The following is a 21383-nucleotide window of genomic DNA, read 5'->3' on the forward strand; positions in this document are numbered from 1 at the left end:
CTGTAACTAACATTGACTGCTAGTAATTTGCTCTTGTAGTGGAAAAAGACATTTTTGGCCATGGATTTGTCTGTTTTTATAAATGTTAATTCGCCCTGGCAGAATTAATGCATGTGAAATAAACACTAATGCTTATAATCCCAATCGGGATGTTTACAGGCAGAGAAAGGATGGACTGCAGGAGCTCGGGCTTTCAAGACAAAAACTATCATCAGATTCATGACAAAATCATGAGTGTTTGCAGCACTGCAGCTGTGATGGGAGCTGCTGCCCCCTGGCCCTGGTTCCGGGGGTGCAGGGTGCACGGGGGTGGGGGCGGCTGCCATGTGGCTCGGGGTGTGCGAGATGCACGGGGGGGGGGGGTGATCTGCGCTGGCCGCGGCCCGCCTTAGCTCGGGGCGGGGACTCGGCTCCGCCGGGCTGCGCCTCTTCTCGCTGCCGCCAGGGGTCGGGTCGGGCCGGGCCGGCTGCTCCGTCCGCACACGTGGGGCGGCCCCGCCATGGCGCAGCCCGGGCAGAGCGCGGCCGCCGCGCTGGCCTCCAGCCTGGAGTCGGTGCTGCGGAGCCGGGGCAGCGCCAACCGCGTCTTCGAGATCCTGGAGCTGCTGCAGGCGAGCGGGGGCCGCGGGGAGGGGCGCCGGGGGGCGGTACCTGGGGGTTCGTAGCGCTGGGGTTCGGTAGCGGGGACCGGGGGTCGGTAGCGGGAGGGGGGTGCTGGGGCAGGGGTCTTGGGGTTGGTGGGGGGGGAGCTGGGGCAGAGGATCGGGGGTCGGTGGGGGTTGGTGGGGGTGGAGCTGGGGTAGGGGACGGGGTTTGGTAGCTGGGGGGAGGAGCTGGGGCAGGGGATCGGGGGTCGGTGGGGGGAGCTGGGGCAGGGGGTTGGTGGTGGTGGGAAGCTGGGGCAGGGGATGGGGTTTGGTAGCGGGGGCTGCGGCAGAGGACCGGGGGTCGGTAGCGGGGGGGGGGGAGGAGTTGGGACAGGGGACTGGGGGAAGGGAAGGGGTCTGGGTCTGGGGGTTGGTGGGGGGGAGCTGGGGCAGGGGACTGGGGGTCGGTAGCGGGGGGGAGGAGCTGGGGCAGGGGACTGGGGGAAGGGAAGGGGTCTGGGTCTGGGGGTTGGTGGGGCAGGGGACTGGGCGTCAGTAGCAATGGAGGGACTGAGGGGATCTGAGGGTGGTTGCAGTGGTGGCGGGGTCTGTGGTAAGGGAGAGTGGGGGACTGATTGGGGTGGGCTGGGGGTGAGGGGCAGTTGGGGGGGCAGGACTAGGAGTCAGTGGCAATGGGGGCAGGGGCTGGTGGGGGTGGCAGTGGGGGGTTTGGGTGGTGGCAATGGGGGTGATGTTGGAGGCATGGGGTGGCCTTTGCAGACAGCCATGCCAGGGGGTTCCTGTGGACAAGCTTGGTCAGCCCCGATAGGAAGGTTTCCTGCTGTCTTCGCCTCCCCTTTGAGCCCTCATCTGTCTCCCTGCGGACCAGCTCTCTGACCTTGCTTCTCTCCCCCAGGTGGACGAGGAGGATGTTGTCCTTTGTGCCATCAGAACCTGCAGCCGGCTGTTCGGGGCGCTGCTGGAGCGGGGGGAGCTGTTCGTAGGCCAGCTGCCGGAAGAAGAGACCCCTCTTGCAGGTAAGCGAGTGGCTGCTTTCCTGCTCTCTGCGGCTCTTTGTGAACCCCGGCCACGTGCTTGTGTGACCCCAGTTCCCGGCATTATCCCGTAGCGGCCTTGACAATTCACACTTTCATCAGAACAGGTTAAATCTCCCAACATCCCTGAGGGCGAGAGGGGCTGGTAAAGCCTGATCTACATAAACGTCTTGTACCAGTTTAACTAGGGAATGTCTACACTACACAGTCTATGCTGGCTTAGCCCCGTAGGGTAGATGCAGCTTGCGGTGCAGGAAACATCACCTCTCCAGCAGCACTAGTTGCGTCAACAAAGGGTTGGTTGGCAGAACTGTGCTGGTTAGGAATGTGTTTTTTTCACACTCCTGACTTGACAATTATATTGGTATAGCTATGTTAAGTGTAGACCAAGCCTTAAAAATGAAAGTCGTTAAACCAGTGCAACTCTCTAGTGTGGACATGGTCCTACCACACTGATATCAGCCCTAGCCTAACTGCATTCATTATAGGTGGGGGCTGCACTGATTTAACAAGGTCTGTTTCTAAATCGCCATAGTGAAATCAGTACCAGATATCAGTAAAGAATAAGTCCTATAGGGCTTGGCTACACTTGCGAGTTAGAGTGCATTAAAGCAGCCCTAGGCACCCTAACTCCTGAGGTGTCCACACTGGCAAGGCACGTAGAGCTCCTGGACTCTGCAGCGGGAGCGCTCCTGGTAATCCACCTCCAGGAGACGCATATAGCTTACTGCGCCTTGACTGAAATGCCCAGATGTCACTGTGGACGAGGTGTTGCATTACTGCGCTGTGATTGGCCTCTGGAACGTCCCATAATCCCCTAAGTCAAGTGGCCACTCTTCTCATTGTTTTGAAATCGGCTGGAGGCATGCGGATATCCCCTTTCAGAGCGCTGTTTCTGACAGCTGGCATGCTTATTTGGTCTGAGACAAAGCAAACCATTAGTGTGGAATGCTGCTGTTGTGTGTGTGTGTGGGGGGGAAGTCTGCTACTGTCTGAACTTACAAGACAGCATGCTGACATGCTCTCAGCCCCCCAAAACACACTGTCTCTCCCCCCATACACACAACACACTCCATCCTTCTCCCCCATTTGAAAAGCAGTTGCAGCCACTTGCACACTGGGATAGCTACCACAATGCACTGCTCTTTGTGGCATTGCAAGAACTGCTAATGTGGCCACGCCAGTGTGCTTGCAGCTGACAGTGTAAACGCACAGCAGCATTTTCCCTGCTGCGGTCTCCGAAGGCTGGTTTAACTCCCAGCACTCTACATCTGCAAGTGTAGCCAAGCCCTTAGTCACCATATGGAAAGGATGAGCTTATAACAAAAGCACCTGACTTGGAGCCAGGAGATCTGGATTCTGTTCCCTGGTCTGCCACAGACTTTCCTGTGTGACCTTGGGCAAGTCACTTCACCTATCTGCACGGCAGCTTGCTAACTAAAATGGGGATAAGGCCTCCTTATCCCGCAGCGTAGATCGAGGCTTAACATTAATGCACTTTGGGAGCCTCAGATAGAAGATGCCAGAGATTCATGTTTTACAAATGGATAAATTGAGGCCTGTAGGGGTTGTAACTTGCCTAAGCTCACTGATTGAGTTAGTTCCTGAACAAAGGATGGAACACGCCTCGTAATGCCTGTTACCAGCTGTAACCCTTAGACTGCTTCCCTCCCTGAGCAGGACTGTCAGAAACCACATTAACTTCTCTGATTTGCTCCATTTCAGTCATGCCCTTGGGCATTCAGAAGCCTCTCTCTTTATATTTTGCCCTTCAGATAACTATAATGCAGAAGACAAATACAAAATATGGATGAGGCATCGTTATAACAGTTGTGTCAACTGCTTGGTGGAGCTGATGGGCCATGAGTCTTTTCAGGTCAAGGTAAGTTTTGTTAGTTTAATAATATGTTGCCTTGTGCTGGGTGTCCCTTCCAGAATTTGCAAAATAGGTAGGGACAATACTTAGATGGGAGGCTTTTGAGGTGAACACACAGGAAGATATTTGCTCCAATAGGTGACTCCCCAGGAACCTGCTGCCTGCCGCTTCCTGCAGCGCCCATTCGCCGGGAACGGTGAACCGCGGCCACTGAGAGCTGTTGGGGCCTGTGCCTACAGATGGTCAACGTCAGCAAAATGTCGCATGGCCCGCAATCAGATTACCCTGATGGGCCGCAGGTGGCCCGCCGCTGTCATAAAAACTCTTGCCTTCCTCCCTCAAATAGCACCTCCAATGCTGTCATATATAGCTGAGATTTCTGTTGTTGTCCTGTCGTCATATTCATCCTGACTAGAGTGAGCATCTCTAAGATTTATTGTGGGTTTTATTTTTAAATCTTTCTTTTGTCTCCTTTAAAGGAATTATCACTCGCTACCCTCATGAAGTTTGTTGAGTTGGAAGGGAAATACCCTTTGGTCAAAGCAGAATGGAAGGGGAGTTTCAGTTTCCCTCGTGAGCTTTTAAAAGTGAGTGGCAAAACTTAAAAGTAGTTGATGTCAACTATTCTGTGTCATGCACAGAATCTAGACATTGGGGACATATGTTCATCCTCGGACGCCATAGAATACTAGGCACTGACTTTCTGATGTTTTCTGAGATAACAGAGGTCTGGGGTAGCTCATGGCTAACAAAAATATCTCTGTTAGTGTTTGTGTATAATAGATATTGACATGCTACTTTTTTTTCAAAACCCTTTGCTAGTTAGTTGTGGAGAACTTAATCCCATGTGAAGAGGACTCTTCGCTCCTGATTTCACGTTTCCAAGAATACCTGGAGTATGATGACATTCGGTACTTTGTGATGAAGGCTGTCGCTGAAAATATTGGGCAAGTCATGCAGAAGACAAAAGAGGTGCTTTGAATATTACAGTTGAAGTGGGTTTGGGTACCCCTCAGTTTGGAAGCTGCAGCTTGTAGGCGAAGTGAGTGTCTGGGATTCTCCAGCCATACCTGGAATGCCCTTCATGGTCCTAGAGAGAGATGTGTGCTCCTTTGCATGCCATGAGATCTTTCCTATTTTATTTGTATGCCAGGTTTACAGAACACTGTCCTCAATTTTAACTAGGCATGTTTTTCTGGATTCCTTTGCAAAACTTCCTTGATTGGATACTGCGTTCTGATTTAGCCAAACCTGAGCAATCTGGAGGGCTCAGATAGAAAGTTTTGATTTTTGCTTCATTCTCTAGTGGGCAAACACAGTCGGTTTGTTTTTTCTATTAGGAGCAGCCAAGTTTTTGTTTTGTAAAACAAGGGTTAATTCAGACTCAGGTTTTATATTAGACAGACCAGGAAAATTTAAGACTGGGAGAGTTTGTAAGAATGATTCTAATGTTGATTTGTCTCTGATTCTAACATCCAGAGCTTGTTTTAATGTGTTTTTCTAGTTAAATGCTGTCATGGCAGGTAAAATGGACTAATGTTCATGTCACTGATCCTTTGTGCAACTCTTACTTATGCATGTGCTTTCCCGCCCTCCCCAGGTTCCGCTTCCAGTTTACCAACAGAATGTATTTTCCCTCATTTCATCAATTAGCATGCCAAGCCAAGAGAATGAGGTGGTCAATTTCATGGTAAAGCAAGGTTAGTGATTTTTGTAGTGTTGCTATTAGCTTCATGTGATGGCGTATGAGTAGAGGGGGAAAGCATGCTTAAGAGTGTTGGCTTGTTAGAACTCGCTAATGTGATTAGAATGACACCAAATGTAACAAAATCCAACTTCTGCAAAGCAGAACTTTAAAACGAAGTATCGTACATGCTCATGACAGTGTATTTAAAAAAGAAAACATTCTGCAGTCCTTTTTTAAAACTGCTTTTGAGGATCTACCCTCTTCTGCTGCCCTGGATCACCTTTTATGGAGGCATCATCTCCAGCTGCTAATAGAGAGTCATGCTCTTGAGGAAAGACAAACCATGGTGTGAGAGCGCCTTTATAAAGCTTTGAAACATCCAAACCTGCTTAATTGCGCGAAGTGTCCATGGTTGGTTATGGTCACTTTAATTGGCATTTATTCCTCCTTCCCATCCATCGCACTTCAACCAAGATGGTCTGGGCAAGCCTAGATTCTCATTAGCTCAGAAGTTTAAAGAAGTTTGCTCCTTGTATATTTTTGATCAAACTGCAATGACACGAGAAAATCATGCCTTGTTTAACTCCTCTGTGTTTAAATCTGCATACGAACAATTTGATTAGTGCTGTCTGAAGTGAAAAGCTTTTCAAGTAGCCACAGCTCCATGTAGATTCAGCCTGAAATAAAACTGAACTCAGGCGTGCTTGGCTCACTGTAATAATTACAGTGTAGCTATTTGAAAAGGGCCAGTGGAAAGGTGGTGTTTTTTTGGTCATTTCAGGTAAACTATTTGTCTTGCTTTTTTTCCTTAAACAGCTAATCAGGAAGAATGGAAGGTATCAAAGCTAAAGGTAACACTTCATTTGATAATTGGCAGAGTTGAACTCAGTATGTTCATCAGTATGTTTAGCTCAGTGTTTGCGTTTTTGTCTTCAGGAGCATAAACGGGCTTTTGAAAGGATGTGGCTTGGCTTTCTTAAACACAAGGTGAGTGTGAGCTGGCCTTTATTGCTTTAATCTAGCCTCCTCTAACTCTTGCTACTATTGTGGTCCTGGAATTTTCTCAAATCGTCCATGCAACTTAACGCTCCTGGTGGTAAGGCTGATTCCCCACTCTGGCACTTCGAGTGCAGAAGTTGGGGGCCCACAAGGATTTTAAAAATTAATACTGGCAACTCCAGGCTTGTATTAAACTCCCAAGGCTACAGCTTTTTTCTGAGCCTGGCTTGGTAAACGCTGCCACCACCCAAATGCAAAAAAAACCCCTTGGATTCAGGAAGGAACACTTGGGAATTTCTCCCTGTGGGGTACCCTCAAGCCCTTTAATCCCTCCCCCCTCCCCGGGGAAGATCTGAGAAGGAAAACAAGGAAATTAGCGGTTGTTACCAGCTAATCAAACAACATGCGCAAACTCTTAGAACACCAAAAATCCAACCCTGTTCTTAAAAAAGATATATTTTATTAAAAAACAAAAAGGAAGAAGCTACATTTGGAACTTAGGCTTTTGCTAGATTTTAAAAGAGCAATTCTAAAAATTAAGCACCCAAAATAGCTTTCTTAGGGGTTCAGCTTAAAGGTTACGAGCAAACAAAAGCATCTGGAGTTAGCACAGAGGAGATTCACAAGCCAGAATAAAGAAATAAACCTGATTGCATCTCTCTAAATATTCCCTGTCCCAATGAATCCTTTCAGGTATGGAAGATGATTTTTCATACACGGTTTAAACTTTACACAGCATTTTTGCTGCCCTCTGTTCCCCTGTTTCACGGAGAACCACAACAGACACAAAGGGAAAGCTTCTTTCCTGATTTTAAAAAGTTCTAGCCTTCCCATTGGCTCTTTTGGTCAGGTGCCCACTCCCTTTTCTTTTAAGGGGGGGGAACAGGGCGGGACTTTTTAACCCTTTACAGGTAAAGCAAGCAGAGAACAGCCGCCCAGAGGGATTTTGCAGCTAACTGGCTGGCTTGGTGTCCATAAGAGGGAGCTCCCCCCCCCCCCTTCATTTATCACATGCCCCCACAAATCCCAGCTGATGTTGGTATGAACAGATGCCCTGGGGGACTGGATAAGAGCAGACACATTCACTTTTGCTTGTGATTTGGGATTAGATGCTGAATTGAGGCCATCTCTGTTGCATAGCTCCACCCAACCACTCATAAACCCCAAATGTTTTACCTTTCCTTAATACCAGCCCCATGTCACCCTATAGAGTTCATCTCCCTGTGTGATATCTACGCCCTTAAAATAATGGAAGCCACCTCTCCTCTCCTGCTATGGGTGTTGATCCGGCAGTCACTCTATGAGAACAGAGCCCTGCACAGAGCTTCATTGGTTTCACAGGGGGGTCTCTGCAGGCACAGGATCGGGACCTTTGTCTCTGAACTATGCTATATCTGTCCAGCCCTTTCCAGTTTTCTTCCTGGGTCAACCCTTCTAGCCTTTAATTAGGTGTTGTTTCTCTTCTCTGCAACAAGTGTTTAATGGGATGTTTCCACCTTCACAGCTACCCACCGGCCTTTACAAAAAGGTTCTTGTAATTTTGCACGACTCTATCCTGCCTCACCTGAATGAACCCACCCTTATGATAGACTTCCTGACAGTCGCCTATGACATAGGTGGGTAAAGAAATAGACTTCTGTGAATCTTGGGGAATGACAAAGGACCATGGTGTTACTGTGTCTGTCTTTATAGTATGGTATGGGTGGGCTGAGAAAGCTGCATCCCCTCTGCCTTTTTGGGGGACGATTTAAAGAGGGACCCGTCTGGCTGACTCAGTAGAGGTGTGTTGCTTTTGGCTGGAAGGGGGGAAACAGCCTTGAAGAAAGCAGGGAAAATAGATAAAACTTCAGGATCCTGGAGGGTGAGGTAAAGAGAAATAAACCAAATTGGTTGCCAGTACCTGTTTGGGGTTCTGAGAAATAACTTTTTATTCCCGTCCTTTGTACGTAAGGAGATTCTGCTCAGAGCTTTAGAGTGAGGCGTGTACCAGAAAGATCTCTTAAACCACAGAGTTCAACCAGTGCTGTTGTGAAACAAGCTAAGCTTCCACCGTGGCTGTGTTTAAATATAAGATGCACCACTTTCTTGCAGAACTGTTAATTCCAAGGCAATATCTTTGTCTCCAGATATTGCCCTCGTGGGGGGGATTAGGCCAGCGTTACTGTGCCTCTTTCAGCTCCTCTCACTTTGTGCATGTATCCTTTTAACTAGAGCTAAAATCACGCAGTAGCAAAAAGCTCTTTAAGTGATTTGTGAGTCTCTGGTAGCCTTTAGTTGAATTCACATCCCTTGAATTTTACAGCCAGTCATTACATTGGGGGGTTTCACATAGGTTAATTGCTGCAGTTTCGAGTGCTCTGAATTTTGTGTCCCTTGGGGGTCCGTTTCCGTTAATGTTTGCTACAGAGACCTGTGATGACCTGTCAGCTTTGCTAGATCTTACTGTCCCACTTTGCTCTTTTATAGGTGGAGCAATCAGTCTTCTAGCCTTGAATGGGTTATTTGTTCTGATTCATCAGCATAACCTGTAAGTAAGAAGAACATCATCTTGTTTAAAGGGACAGGTGTTTTGTTTGAGTAGAGTCTTGCAGTTCTTTCTTTATATATAAAAGGGACTGACATGGATTCCCCAGTTCCCTGTGCTCTAAAATTCCCTCATTAAAAAGCAAAGTACTGCAGGGTTCTGCAGTAGGGTTCATCGCATTGGGGGTTGGGCTTGTTTGATAATCTGGGCCTTACTATAAATGCCTAAATGGAAACTGAACCCCTCTGAAGATGTGAGTGCAGAGCCCTTGAAAATCTAGCCCCACTTGTGCAAAGCACTGCAGTTTTCATAAGGATGCTGCAGGATTTAGGGCTGTTACTAGAGAATATTGCAATATGTTTTCATAAGGCAGGGGTCACACCCTTGGAGCTGGTTGTAGCTCGCCTCAGAGAGATCTGGGACACGTTTTCCAGCGGGTAGTGAAGCAGTACTCATTGAGCAGGTTTGAGCTGGAAAGCTCCCGGTTGTGACTTGATCCCTGAGAGAGGGAGAAAAGGAGGCGAGATGCTTGTGTGTGTTGTAGGATGGGGTGAATTTGCTCTTTCTCTGTGGTTCTAAATCACCCCTGAATAGGCACCAGCCCTTCTGCCAACCTCTCCCCACCCCAACCTGCTCCACGAATGAGTTCACTTTGCTTTTTGAGGCGTCCTTTGTTCCACGACTTCTTTCTCTTTCCACATCTGAGCCTTGGTGGCTTTGGCCATCTCAGTCCACTTCCCTGGTCCCCGTTGCAAAACCCACCATTGTCTTGTCAGCGGTTTGGGCTAGGGGTGAATGGGCATGAAGACTTAATTGCCCCTACAGGAAAAGGTGAAGTCATGTTTGTGGCGGGTGGGAGCTTGCATTGCCTCTGTCAGTGTTCCTGAGCCACTGTCATCAGTGGGAGCTTTGCCGTTGACTTCAGTGGAGGTCGCTCAAGCCAATGAGAACTCCAGGCGCCAAAGCTGTCTGCAAAAGCACAAAACTCACCTTACCTTTTTTTTTTTTTTTGGTGGCTGGGGAGAGGAACCTCCATCTGGCAGCTCAGTTGAACAAGGCCAGATGAGGGTGCCTAGAGAAGGGAGTTTAGGGTATAAGGAATGCCACAGCGTGCCTCCAGGTCACTTACAAATCAAGAATTTGCACATATCTGTTTGCTTTTTCTAACAGGGAATACCCCGACTTTTACAAAAAGCTGTACAGCCTCTTAGACCCCTCCATATACCACGTGAAGTACCGAGCCCGGTTTTTCCATTTAGCGGATTTATTTTTGTCTTCATCGTAAGTATCTTTTCGATAATATTTGCCCAGTTATTTCTGTCCAACCAGAGACTGCCCTTGAACAGTCCCCTGTGCTCGCTGACTAAATGTATTTTGCTGTGTCTGTAGGATCAGATTCTTGTTAGCCTCATGTAGGAAACTGGGCTTGAGAATGTGACTTAGTCTTGTTCCCTCATTTTGCACTTGCAGAATTTTTGAAGATTTGTCATGTGCCTGAATAGATGAAAAGGGTAAAAGTGCAGTTGTGTATCTGAATGTTATCTGCAGTCCCTTATGTGCTTATGCTGCTCTTCAGTTCAGCTGGCTGCTGTTTTAAACCAGTAGCTGGAAATGGTGAGCAAATACCATTCTCTCGATGGCTTTAGTAGCAAGCGTGCAATTCAAGAGTAACGTGCAGAGCACTTGCAAGGTTTTGCAGTGGTAAAGCCATTGAGAAGTTGCTGGCCTTTCATACAAAGGGGTTCAACAGCCTGTCTTAACACTGCCAGTTGAGTGCATGGAAGGAAGAAGCTAGATAAACAACCTGCTAATTTGAGGCTATATGTCTATCACTCTTCTGCACCGATGACATACACCAAGAGTAACATAGTTTGTGATTTACCACTAGAAAATCAGTATGAATTTCTCTGTGTATTAGGCCACAAGACTGAGTAGCTGTAACTCCTCATCCTTAATCCTAGCTCTCCTGTCCCAGAGGAAGTGCCTAGATTGGCTGATGGGTGAGGTAAAATGGAATTGGTTAGTAAAAATAAGGAAAACTGTCATATACGCTTATCAGGCATTGCACGCACGCACACACGCACGCACACACACACAACTTCATTTAAAGAACATTATTGAGATTACAAAGTCAAGCACTCACAGATTAGCAAATGCCTGTACATATTACCACATACAAAGCTACGAGTCAGTCTCTGCTGGAAATGCCCATAAAGAGATGCCACAGATGCAGATCAAAAGATTGGGGAGCGGGGGAGATGACACACAAGAGTTTTATGGGACATCAGGGAAATTTGAGATTCTCGGCATGGAGCACAAACGACGGTGGATGGCAACGTGGTGCATGACTCATTGACTTTCACGGGGACTTGGGTGCCAGGCTCCAATTAAAAGAAGCTAAAAGAAAAGGTTAAGTTTTTTGCATGTAGCATCTTTACATTGGACAGTCCAAGAAGGTCACATCAGCATGAAGATGTGCTGTCAGCGACTGCCTGTGTTGTGTCTGGATCAGATTTTTAGGAGCCACGTGCTGCAGAGTTGCCTGCTAGACGCTGGCTAAGGCTTTGACACTTGCGTATCTTCTTGGTCTCTCTTGTTTCCAATAGGCACTTGCCAGCATACCTGGTGGCAGCGTTCATAAAGCGCCTCTCTAGGTTGGCCCTCACCGCTCCGCCCCAGGCTTTGCTCATGGTCATTCCCTTCATCTGCAATCTTTTCCGGAGGCACCCAGCTTGCAAGGTTCTTGTGCACAAACCCGGCGGACCTGAAGGTAATAGGGGAACGGAGAGGGGGCTTGCAGCGCTTTACCAAGTGTTCACAAAGGGGCCAATCCACCAGCTGGGGAAGGTGAAATCCCATCTCCGGATCCCTTCCTGGGTTTTATTAACACAGATTCAGAGTAGTCTCTGTGTCCCTTGTTTGTCCCCAGGATTTCACAGTCCTCATGGCCCATCTATCAAAGCTCCCCAGTCCTCTCCAGCCAGCTGTTGCTCCTTGCCGGTGTCTTCCTCTCAGGCATTCCCACCCAGTAGAGGCACAGAGTTCCTGCTAGGTCCTTCCCTGATGCTAGGACTCCCTATCTGTTCCTCTGCCTTAGAGGCAGGCAGCCCTGTTTGAGAACGTCTGCAGGGCTAATGACTAGAGGCAGGCGTGTGGCCCTGCTATGACAGCTCCCAGCTTGAGTAGGCTCAGGGACTGATACATCCACGCACCCAATGGCACCGTGGTGCTAAAAGGTGTATTTAAAAAGAAGCAATAAATCTAGAAACCAAAGGCTTCTGGAGCAGGGCGTGGCAAGTAGATCCCTTGTGCTGAGATCTAGCTGCTAAACCTGCCATTCTCTAGGTGTCCAGCTAAATAAATGCTTTCAGAGGATGGATATGTGGGTGCCCAACTGGTGCTTTTTGATGCCCACGTTGAGATGCTTCAAAGGGCCTGATTTTCAGAGGGTGGCTGCTTGGCACTTTCTGGACATCAGGTTTCAAATTGGCCACACAAAATCACTAGTCACTCGAAAATGTTCGAGTCTGTAGGTGTTTTGAGTCGTTTTAATCTATTTCTTGGATGGCCTGGGGCAGACTTTATTGTGCTCAATATAAAGAATGAAAATGTATTTTGGATATGAATAAATATGCTCAGTGTTTCCTTAGTTCCCAGCATTTCTTCCACCAGGTTGGCTTAACAGCCTCCAGTGTCTTTATTGCCTTTTCCGTGAACTGGTTGGTGATGGTTTTGAACATGAGTGACAAGCTGGGGCTGTGTGAGACTCCTGTCTTAGCTTCAAACCATTCTGGCATCTTGCCTCCAGTTCTCACAGTCATCTCCTGGGCTCGTTACAATTCAGCAGAGTTAGCCACGGTTTGGAGTGCAGGCAGCCCTGAGGTCTGCCAGGTCACATCAGTGCAGGCTTATTCTTCAACCGCAGGCGTGTCAGATATGGTTTCTTATCCCAGCCTAGCTGTGCCTGTTGCGCTCTGTTTCTGCCTGATGGTGTGTGTGTGTGTCCCCATACAGGGAAGCTATTCGTTGTGCATTATAGATGTTCCTATTAATGTCTCTCTTTCTCTCTCAGATCTGTCAGAAGATCCATACATTATGGACGAGGAAGAGCCATCCGAAAGCAGGGCTTTGGAGAGCTCGCTGTGGGAGCTACAGGTAAGTCCGCCAGTAACCTGACTGGTGCAGGACACAGAGCCCCCTCTTGCCCCCCTTCTTTGCTTACTTCCCGCCCTCAAACCTCCCCCCCCACACCCTCCTTTTCGCTGCGTTCCTTTACAATAGGAGGTGTCACTTAAAGGAACATGGTTGGAAATGAGCTTGCCTCTTGCCCCTCAGTTCCGATTGTAATGCAGATTATTTCACATGCACGAGAGCTGGGCTGTAGTTCTGTGGCGGAAATGACCCCGAAGTGCCAGTCCGTCTGGCCACACAACCGGAAGCACGCAGTTAGCTGCAGAGGATGGTACTGAGCGCTGCAAATATCCTGCACTGAATAAGCAAGACATCAGGGCCAGGGTAAAAATGATCCCACTAAAAACCCGTGTGGAGTTTAATTGGGGCCAGTCCAGTTGGGCTCTGTGGAACTGAAAATCTGTAGCAGGTTATCCCCTTCCTCCTTTTCTTGGAATCCTCCTGTGGGATTCTCTAGCCAGGCAGAATGTATTAAATTCTGTGTGGTGGCTCTAAAACTCTACAGCGAGGTTATCGTGTCCGGTTTCAGTTCCGTGGGGCTTTTGCATAAGGGAGGAAGCCTGCAGGAAACTGTGTTTGCGGGAGCCTGACCTTGGTTGTGATGGACACAGGCAGTGCCCTGTAGTTCTCTCCAGTCAGTCCCTGCCTATGCTAACCAGTGTCCCTACGCAGGGTCTCCCTGGATTAAGGGGCTGCTGACCGCATGGCAGGAGGCTGGATTTCTAGGTGCGCCGCATCGATGCTGAAGGTGGGAAGAGCAGCAAACCTATCACTGTTGCTCAGGCAATAAGGCCCCGATCCGCTATGGTACTTGGGTGCCTAACTCCCCTGGGCATTAGGCACCTAAATACCTTTGAGGATGTGGGCCTTAGTCAGACTAAACTGGTGCTGTAACTGATCAGCAGAGGTTCAGATGCCAGCAGTGGGGGTGGGGAAGCCCGATGGACTCGTCTTGCCCTCCCCCGATTATAGAACGTACCTAGTTCTCCTTGGTGCTTCAGACCCTTCAGAGCCACTATCACCCTGATGTGGCCCAAGCCGCTGCCGTTGTGAACCAGTCGCTGTCTGAACTAGAGGACGACGTATCGGAGCTCCTGGAGCTATCTGCCTACGAGGTAGGGCTGTTCGCTGGGTGTGTGTTTAACACTAATAATGGATGGGGGCTCGGGTGAGATCACGTCCTGCAGGGGCTAGCCGGGGGCTGCTCAGCTGCAGCACCTGCTGTCCAGGTGGAGTTGGTAGCCAGGCTCGGCGAGGCACTAAGCTCTGCTCTGCCTGCCTGGTGGGAGGGACGGAGGAGTGGGAGGCTGTGACAGCAGCAGGGCCTGATTACACCAGCCAGCTTGTTGCTAGTTTAATACTCATTTTGCCAGCTCTAGTCTGTCCCGGAGAAATCCCAGCTGTCAAAATATTTCCCCCTGCCACCGTCTCCTATTGGAGCGCGCTGCTGCAGCCGCTGTAAGGCAGCAGAGCTCTGAGCCCCGGCCCCTTGCTAGGGCTTGAGTGCCTGGGCCTTTGCGCTGGGGGTGAATTTTGCCTTCCATGCATTGCTTAGTGCTGCCTTCACCTTGTTCCTTGTGTGATGGGATAAAGGGTGCAGCTCCCTTAAACCGCCGTCTGTTTCTGTGCTGCCTCCTTTAAAAATGTTTTTTTTTTCCCCCCTGTTGTCACATAACCAAAAAGGCCTCGAGAATCCCTGGCTTTCCCCTTTCCTGCTCTGGGTGTGGGGATAAATGTCTGGCCTTGCGTGACTGGAATTTGTATTGCCAAAAAAATCCCCTTTTGCCACAGAGTTCTAATGAAACCCAAATTGCGTTTGCCTTTGTTTAAATAGCTTTTCGATAGAGAGCTAAAGAAAAAAGCCACCAGCGTGCCCCTGGAGTTTGAACCAGTGAGAGGATTGTTTGGCAAGAAGGACGATCTCTTTGCAGAGCATTTTGCGCTGGAATGATGCTGCCTTTGTGTAATACACGTTTCTGTATGACTGACTCTGACTGTGGAAGACACACCCAGCTGATTCATGAGTATTTCCATTGAGGTTTGGCTGTGAAATCCAAGTTGATGGTTGGACTAGTTGAGATGTTCCTGTGATCTTCAGCCGCCTCCACAAATGGGCTGGTCCTCCTCCTCCTTCCTAACAGATTCCTTGTTTCTCACTAGCCTCCCTTTTGCATTTTATCTTCACCTCCTACCTGGGGTCAGAAAGCATTTTTTTCTATGGGCAATTATTCCATAATTGTTCACTGCTGGGTTCTTGCACCTTCCTATGAAGTGTCTGGTGTGGGTTATTGTTGTTGATTGGATATGGGGCTGGATGGATCTGATCTACTCTGGCAGTGCACTCCTCACATGGGCATCCGGGTGCGTGGAGGTGAGGGGAGTGGGGGCCTTCTGAGTGCATTAGGCCTGGGTCCTCCCCGGGTTTCACTCCAGAGATGGCCCCACTCTTGTAATGGAGGACTTGGTCCTGCTGCAGGCGATCTCAATATATGGCTTGTAAATTGGTGTCAGGTGAATGACGCTACAGCCATTATCGTCTACATATATTTGACAAACTTCAGCTAGTAAGAAACTAGTTTAATCGGAGAAGTATTATAAACTTTTACAGGTACTGGGTTTTGGCTCCTGCATGCAGAGGCTGGAAGAACGGACTTGATTTCCAAAAGCAGCTGTTCACACACGACACCAACTAACTCCATCTACTATGGTGACGATGGGACCAAATTCTTGCATACACTTCAGTCACTTGGTACAAAGTTACCTTAGCAGAACATTTCCACAGGCTAAATCTCTCCTGCTTTGAACATGAGCATACTCTTGGGGATTACTGTGGCTAAATTTCTGGTCGAACTGCAGTGGGAGGCCATGCTGATCCTGGGTATTATCTCCCGAGTGCTGAGAGTTGGTTAAACATAGTTCCACTTACAACTTGGAGGAAGAGGAATGTAGCCAGTGGAAGCCTGAATGCCAGTCAGGTGTTAAATAGTGTCTTTCCACTGTTTGATGAAGCTAGGTGAATAGTTTGGTAAAGTCCCAGATTTGGATTTCCAGAAGTGATACAGAAATTTCCTTTACTGTTGACTTGTGCTTGACTCTTGAAAGATGTTGAGTGCGCAGCTGGAGATCCAGCTATGCGCATGCTTAAGTTAAGCATGTGAGTAGTCTCTTTGAAATCAATGGGATCCAATGGTCTTTAACAAGTTGCTCTTCTTGCAACAATTTGAACAGAAAATGTTTCTTCATCTCCTGCAAGAAGCAGGTAGAAGGTGGGAGAGACCTAATTTTGGCAAGGGGTGGAAGGACAGAGGTAGAAATCTCTGCAGGGTCCTGCATAAGTTGGGACAGAATACATCCTATGATAGTGTCCTCTAACTGACCAGCTTTACGTGTTCTCCAAGCTGAGTGTGGAACAAGTAGCAAATTACCAAGGGCCAGATGCAAGGAATTGAATAGCTAATTCTGTCAGTGGCTATGGGAGATGTGATCCTAGTTCCCAGAGTGCAGTGTCGAACCCATCTCCTGGGGTTGTTTGCTCTCCAGTACCTCTGCTGTTAAACTTCTAAAGGATTTGGCTGGGATATTCAGGGGATCTTTAGGGAATTAGGTGTTGAACTCCAGTTGAATTTCAGTAGGAGCTGGGCACCTGACTTCCTTAGGGAGCTCCCGCCTTCATTATTGGCTTCTCACGTGCAAAGGTAGGAGTGTGGTCTCAGCCGGTCTCCTTGCCCTCTGCTCCCTGTCTTCTGATATCACTGGAAGAGTGATGCAGTGCTTGTGACAATAGCCAGTGACTTGGGAGTTCTGAGTTCAAGCCCCCACTGTGGCTTTCTTCCTTATCTGTAAAGGGGGGTGATAGCACTGCCCTACTTCACAGGGGTGTTGTGAGGATCAGTACATTAAAGATTGTGAGGTGCCCAGACACAACAGTCAGGGGAGCCATGTAAGGACCTAAGATGTTCTTGAATAAACTTGTGTCGGATTTTTAACCTGACGTCTCCTCGATATGTTTGCCTGAAATGTGTAGCCTTTGCTACCCTGCCTCAGTGTTACTGACCAATGAGACCTTGCTGCGGAGTCTGACCCCTTGTCTCTCACCCTCAGCTGCCTTCACTCGGACTTTGCCTTGACTGGTGTGCACATGAAGATATGAAGCGTGGTGCAGTCGTTTGAATTTCTCTGCAGAGCTAATTCTGGGCTTCTCCTGTTAGATCTTGTGATGGATTAGAGAGGGTCCCTAGTTTCAAATCATGACTAGAAGAAGAGGAGTTGCCAGATGCACAAGCATTGGGTGTGAGAATACATGAAAGTGTAGCCATGATTTGTAAGCGTTCGTAATACAACTTCTGTCACTTCAAATCCTGGAGGGTGCAAGGAAAACAGATTGTATCCTCATCCCCAAATGGTTCGCTTCTCATTCATTCTGTGTAAGATTAGAAACCTGCAGGTGTTCTATGTGCAGAACATTTAGGCATGGTTGACACATTGTGGGGGAGGGGGTATGCTGATATAATCCCAGATGTGGCTTTAAAGGTGCCTCAAACCAATATGACGCATTCCCTTTCTTGTGCAGGAATGAGCTGTACCACTCTAAGTACTGTTCTAGCCATAAAACTGTCTCTGTAGTAGAAGGGGGTTGTATGTTTGCACTATGGGGCCTGGTCCATGACTAGTGCTCTTAGGCCAGGGGTGGGCAAACTTTTTGGCCCAGGGGCCACATCTAGGTTGCAAAACTATGGAGGGTGGGGTAGGGAAGGCTGTGCCTCCCTAAAAAGCCTGGACCCTGACTGCCCCCCTCAGAATTCCCAACCCATCCAACCCCCCAGCTCCTTGTCCCCTGACCACCCCCTCCCGGGACCACTTCCCCCTGGGACCCTATCCGCATCCAACCCCCCACTGCTCCCTGTCTCCTGACTGCTCCAACCCCTATCCACACCCCTGACAGGCCCCCTGGGACTCCCACGCCTATCCAACCCCCACCGCTCCCCATCCCCTGACCTCCCTGTCCCCTCTGAACCTCCACCCCATCCAACTGGCTGCTGCCTGTCCCCTGGGACGCCCTGCCCCTTATCCAACCTGCCCCTTTACCATGCCGCGCAGCTTGGCCAGAGTCAGCCGTGCTGCCCCGCAGGAGCGGTGGGCCAGAGCGCTGGTGAGGCTGTGGGGGAAGAGGGACAGCAGGGGAGAGGCCAGGGGCTAGCGTCCCCGGCCGGGAGCTCAAGGACTGGGCAGGACGGCCCTGCGGGCTGGATGTGGCCTGTGGGCCATGGTTTCCCCATCTCTGTCTTAGGCGCTATGGTGTGTAAGACACAGAGGTTATATTGCTACAACTGTTTTGTGTAGACAAGGCCTTAGTGTGACCACAGGCTGGGCTGTCAGGGTGCTGATACCCATTCCTACTGGCAAAGGAACACCCGGTATTTCATGAAATGAAAATGCCTGGGCGGGGGAAGGGAAGCAGAGTTTTTCTTACCAATCAGATTGACACCATCAGTATTCAGAGGGTTGTATGGGAGGAGGGGTGCGCAGCGAAATGTGTGACTGGAATCCCCAAGGATCTGCTTGAGACAAGTAGATGCCCTCGGGCTAGGGGGATATTCCTCCCCGGGTAGGGGCACTGCTGAAATCTTGGAAGGGGTTATGTGGGATTTAAGCAGCACATGGGCCATGTGCTGGCCCCTCCGCATGGGGGGCGGAATTTCAACCCAGGTGAGGTCAGATTTTTCTTTTTTCCCCTTTGAGTGCAGTGGCACTTTCCCATCTATATTAATCACATCAGCGCTCTGCTGCAATCACCAGTGCTGTGTGGGGGGACCTCTTGGGCCCTGGACTTCTGAACAAGCACTTGCATTTATAAATAAACCAAAGAATAATGAGCTGGGAGAGATTGTCTAGCACTGTGCCGGCTCTGCGTGCCCGCTCTTGTTTGTAGCCTGTATTAATGAGAAGAAGCCACTGGTGCTACAGGCAGTGTGGATTCTGAACTGTCTGGTAGCTGCTCAGCTTCTGTCAGCCAGGATCAAAGCCAGGGGGTGCAAAAGGGAATGGAAGATTCAGATTTCCCTCTCCCCCACTGCTCATTCCAGCTTGAGGTGGACAGTTGAATAAGTAGCTACAGCCTCCATTGTAGAAGATTGAGAGTAAGGATCCAGACCATTTTAGCTCGAGTCAAAGCACTTCTTTAAACCAACAATGCAAGAGTGGAGCTGACTGGGAATTTGTCGACAAAACTTTTGTTGGAAAATGCCAATTAGTTGAAACCGAAACTTCCTGGGAGGGGGCCAATTTCGACAAATTTTGCACTTCGAACAGAATTTGATTTATTTTCCGAAGGGATGTGGATGTAATGAGCAGGGTGTGGTTCACAATTCAGCCTACTGCTATTCTTGAGACAGAGCCGGGGGTCACCAACGCCAAATGAACTTGGAGAAGATTTTATGGGTTCCACTCTGGTAGTCACAATGGTGTGGAATTAGAACAGAAATAAGATTCTGGAAGTAGGACCTTCAATTATTATAGAAAACGGGCCCAATTCTGGAAAACGCTCCCTCTATATTTGCACCGATGGAGAGTTTTGGGCCCTTTATTGACGCCACTGTTGCCCTGACAGGTGAAGTGACTTTGTAAGAGGAGCCACGTGCCGGCTGTGGCCTGACTGCCCTGAGCTGAAAACACTGTGCGGTTGAACATCGCCCCTTGTATTCAAGCCTGATTCAGGAAACGCACACGTGGGTAATGTTGAGCACATGCTTAAATGGCTTCAATGTGACTTAAAAATATTAAGTGTTAGTAGTAGTATGGTAGTGCCGAGGAGCCCAGTCATGACTCCACTGTGTTAGGTGCTGTACAAACCGAACAAAACCACAGTCCCTGCCCCAAAGCTAGGCTCTGCTTTCTAAATTGGACACTGGAGTTAAGCCCGGGTTTAAGTAAGTGCTTTCCTTGCCTAGAGCTACTTTCTTAAACTGGCTACTTTGGTCCTTTCGTCACCTACAGCCCATCTTGTCCTTGAGAAGATTTCCTCCCACCCTTCACAGAGCTTTTATCTTTAAACTCCCCCCCCCCCCCACAGGGGAGGCATCAGGAAATCAGACGTTATAAATATTAAGTTTTGGCTGCCGTCACCGAACAAACCTTATCAGGCCGCACACCCGCTGCTGCCACCATTCCACAGGTCCCTGCAGACTAAAGATTATAGATGTTTTAATCATACTTTGTATTAACTGGAGGCGAGATTGAAGTACGGGCAGAGAGGGGCATAAATCACTCCTGCTATTATTTGATTTTTATCGGGTGGGGGGGAGGCTGTTCTAGCACAAAAGGCACCTTTATGAAAACAGCTTCAATCAAACTCCCCCCTCCTGCCCCGCTCCAGGAGTTGTGTTTGTGTGTCAATGTACTTACTGCCTTTAGGAAAATAAAGCAAACTCCCATTCATTTAAAGGCAATAAATATCAAAGCCTCCCAGGCTCCAGATAAGGGAGGGAGCAGTTCGCCACAGTTGGATGAGCTTTTTCTATCTTGCTAGTTAAAATCCAAGTGACCGGGGAGAGTGGGGGGGGGGGGTTGAATCTGCTTGGTTGGGTTTTTTGGTGGTTGGTTTTAAGATATTGATCATTTTTAATTAAGAACCACAGATAGAAATGTGCAAATACCAGCTGGAGCCATGGTGCCGGTTGAATTGTTTGCTAGATACACGGGCGAGGAAGGTAGGGGAAATAAATCCATGCTCTGGTCACATTCAAAACTGGGGGCCTGCCGAAGGTTTTGGTGCATTGGGAAGAGGGTCAGGGGGGTGGGGTTCTACTATTCTGATTAGCAACAGTTTCCCGACTGGGAAAAGCAGATGTGGCCCTGTTCCAAAACAGAGACGTTGGTGCTGGACCCATGTTGGTCCATCAGAGACAAGTTAGCCGGCGACGAATGTAGTGGCACCACTCCCAGTGACTAGATGCATAGGTTACACACCTTTTGATAATACATAGTCCTGCCACGAGCGCAGGGGATTGGACTAGATGACCTCTCAAGGTCCCTTCCAGTCCTATGATTCTATGACTAGTGATTGTACATGCCTGACATTCAGAAATCAGGGTTTGTAAATAAGCAGTCAGCTACAGTGCCCAAGCGTAGCCGCGTGTTCTAAGTGCTCTATAAATAAGACCAGGAGAAAGCTGGATTGTAATTCATCAGCTGCCAATGGCTTACGACTTTTTCAGCACTGCCATCCCCGTGTTTTTGCCACTAGGTAACAAAATGTACATGAAGGCGAGGTTCCTGCCTGAAGTAATTTACAACCTAAACCAGACAAATAGGGAATATGGGACCCCCCTTTTCCAGCACTGTTATCCATATTCATGAACTGGAATCTGATGGACTTGAAGATTCACTGCAGTTAATAATAAGGCAGGTGTCCAGTTTGTGTGTAATTCACAAAGGGAGCCTTGGGTCTGTTTAAAAAAACAAAACG

At 48.8% G+C, this 21383-nt stretch overlaps 1 protein-coding gene and 1 long non-coding RNA gene across 5 annotated transcripts in view; both read left to right on the forward strand.

Moving 5' to 3' along the window:
- Nucleotides 1-440: 440 nt before the first annotated feature.
- On the forward strand, nt 441-16910 carry NOC4L (nucleolar complex associated 4 homolog). Its single transcript, XM_044990543.1, has 15 exons — nt 441-611; nt 1504-1624; nt 3418-3524; nt 3998-4105; nt 4341-4490; nt 5119-5218; nt 6022-6056; nt 6142-6192; nt 7709-7820; nt 8671-8731; nt 9899-10009; nt 11335-11498; nt 12801-12883; nt 13921-14034; nt 14754-16910. The coding sequence occupies exons 1-15, from the start codon at nt 501-503 to the stop codon at nt 14868-14870; spliced, it is 1545 nt and encodes a 514-aa protein (XP_044846478.1). The 5' UTR covers nt 441-500; the 3' UTR covers nt 14871-16910.
- Nucleotides 16911-18775: 1865 nt separating this feature from the next.
- The window catches only part of LOC123350796, a 47013-nt gene continuing 44405 nt past the window's right edge, over nt 18776-21383 (forward strand). For 2 of the 4 annotated variants that reach the window (XR_006573829.1, XR_006573830.1), the window contains exon 1: nt 18776-19648. This is a non-coding gene — a long non-coding RNA (uncharacterized LOC123350796). The remainder of the gene's footprint in view (nt 19649-21383) is intronic. The other 2 variants (XR_006573831.1, XR_006573832.1) reach the window with 1 other exon arrangement.

The sequence above is a fragment of the Mauremys mutica genome, chromosome 16 (genome assembly GCF_020497125.1).
Source record: "Mauremys mutica isolate MM-2020 ecotype Southern chromosome 16, ASM2049712v1, whole genome shotgun sequence".
NCBI classification, from domain to species: Eukaryota; Metazoa; Chordata; order Testudines; family Geoemydidae; genus Mauremys; species Mauremys mutica.

Excerpts from the sequence above, each read along its gene's own strand:
- NOC4L (XM_044990543.1), top strand. The coding sequence starts at position 501 with ATGGCGCAGCCCGGGCAGAGCGCGGCCGCCGCGCTGGCCTCCAGCCTG. Across the intron at positions 6,193-7,708 it reads TTGGCTTTCTTAAACACAAG|CTACCCACCGGCCTTTACAA; the intron begins GTGAGTGTGAGC and ends CCACCTTCACAG. Across the intron at positions 14,035-14,753 it reads TGGAGCTATCTGCCTACGAG|CTTTTCGATAGAGAGCTAAA; the intron begins GTAGGGCTGTTC and ends TTGTTTAAATAG.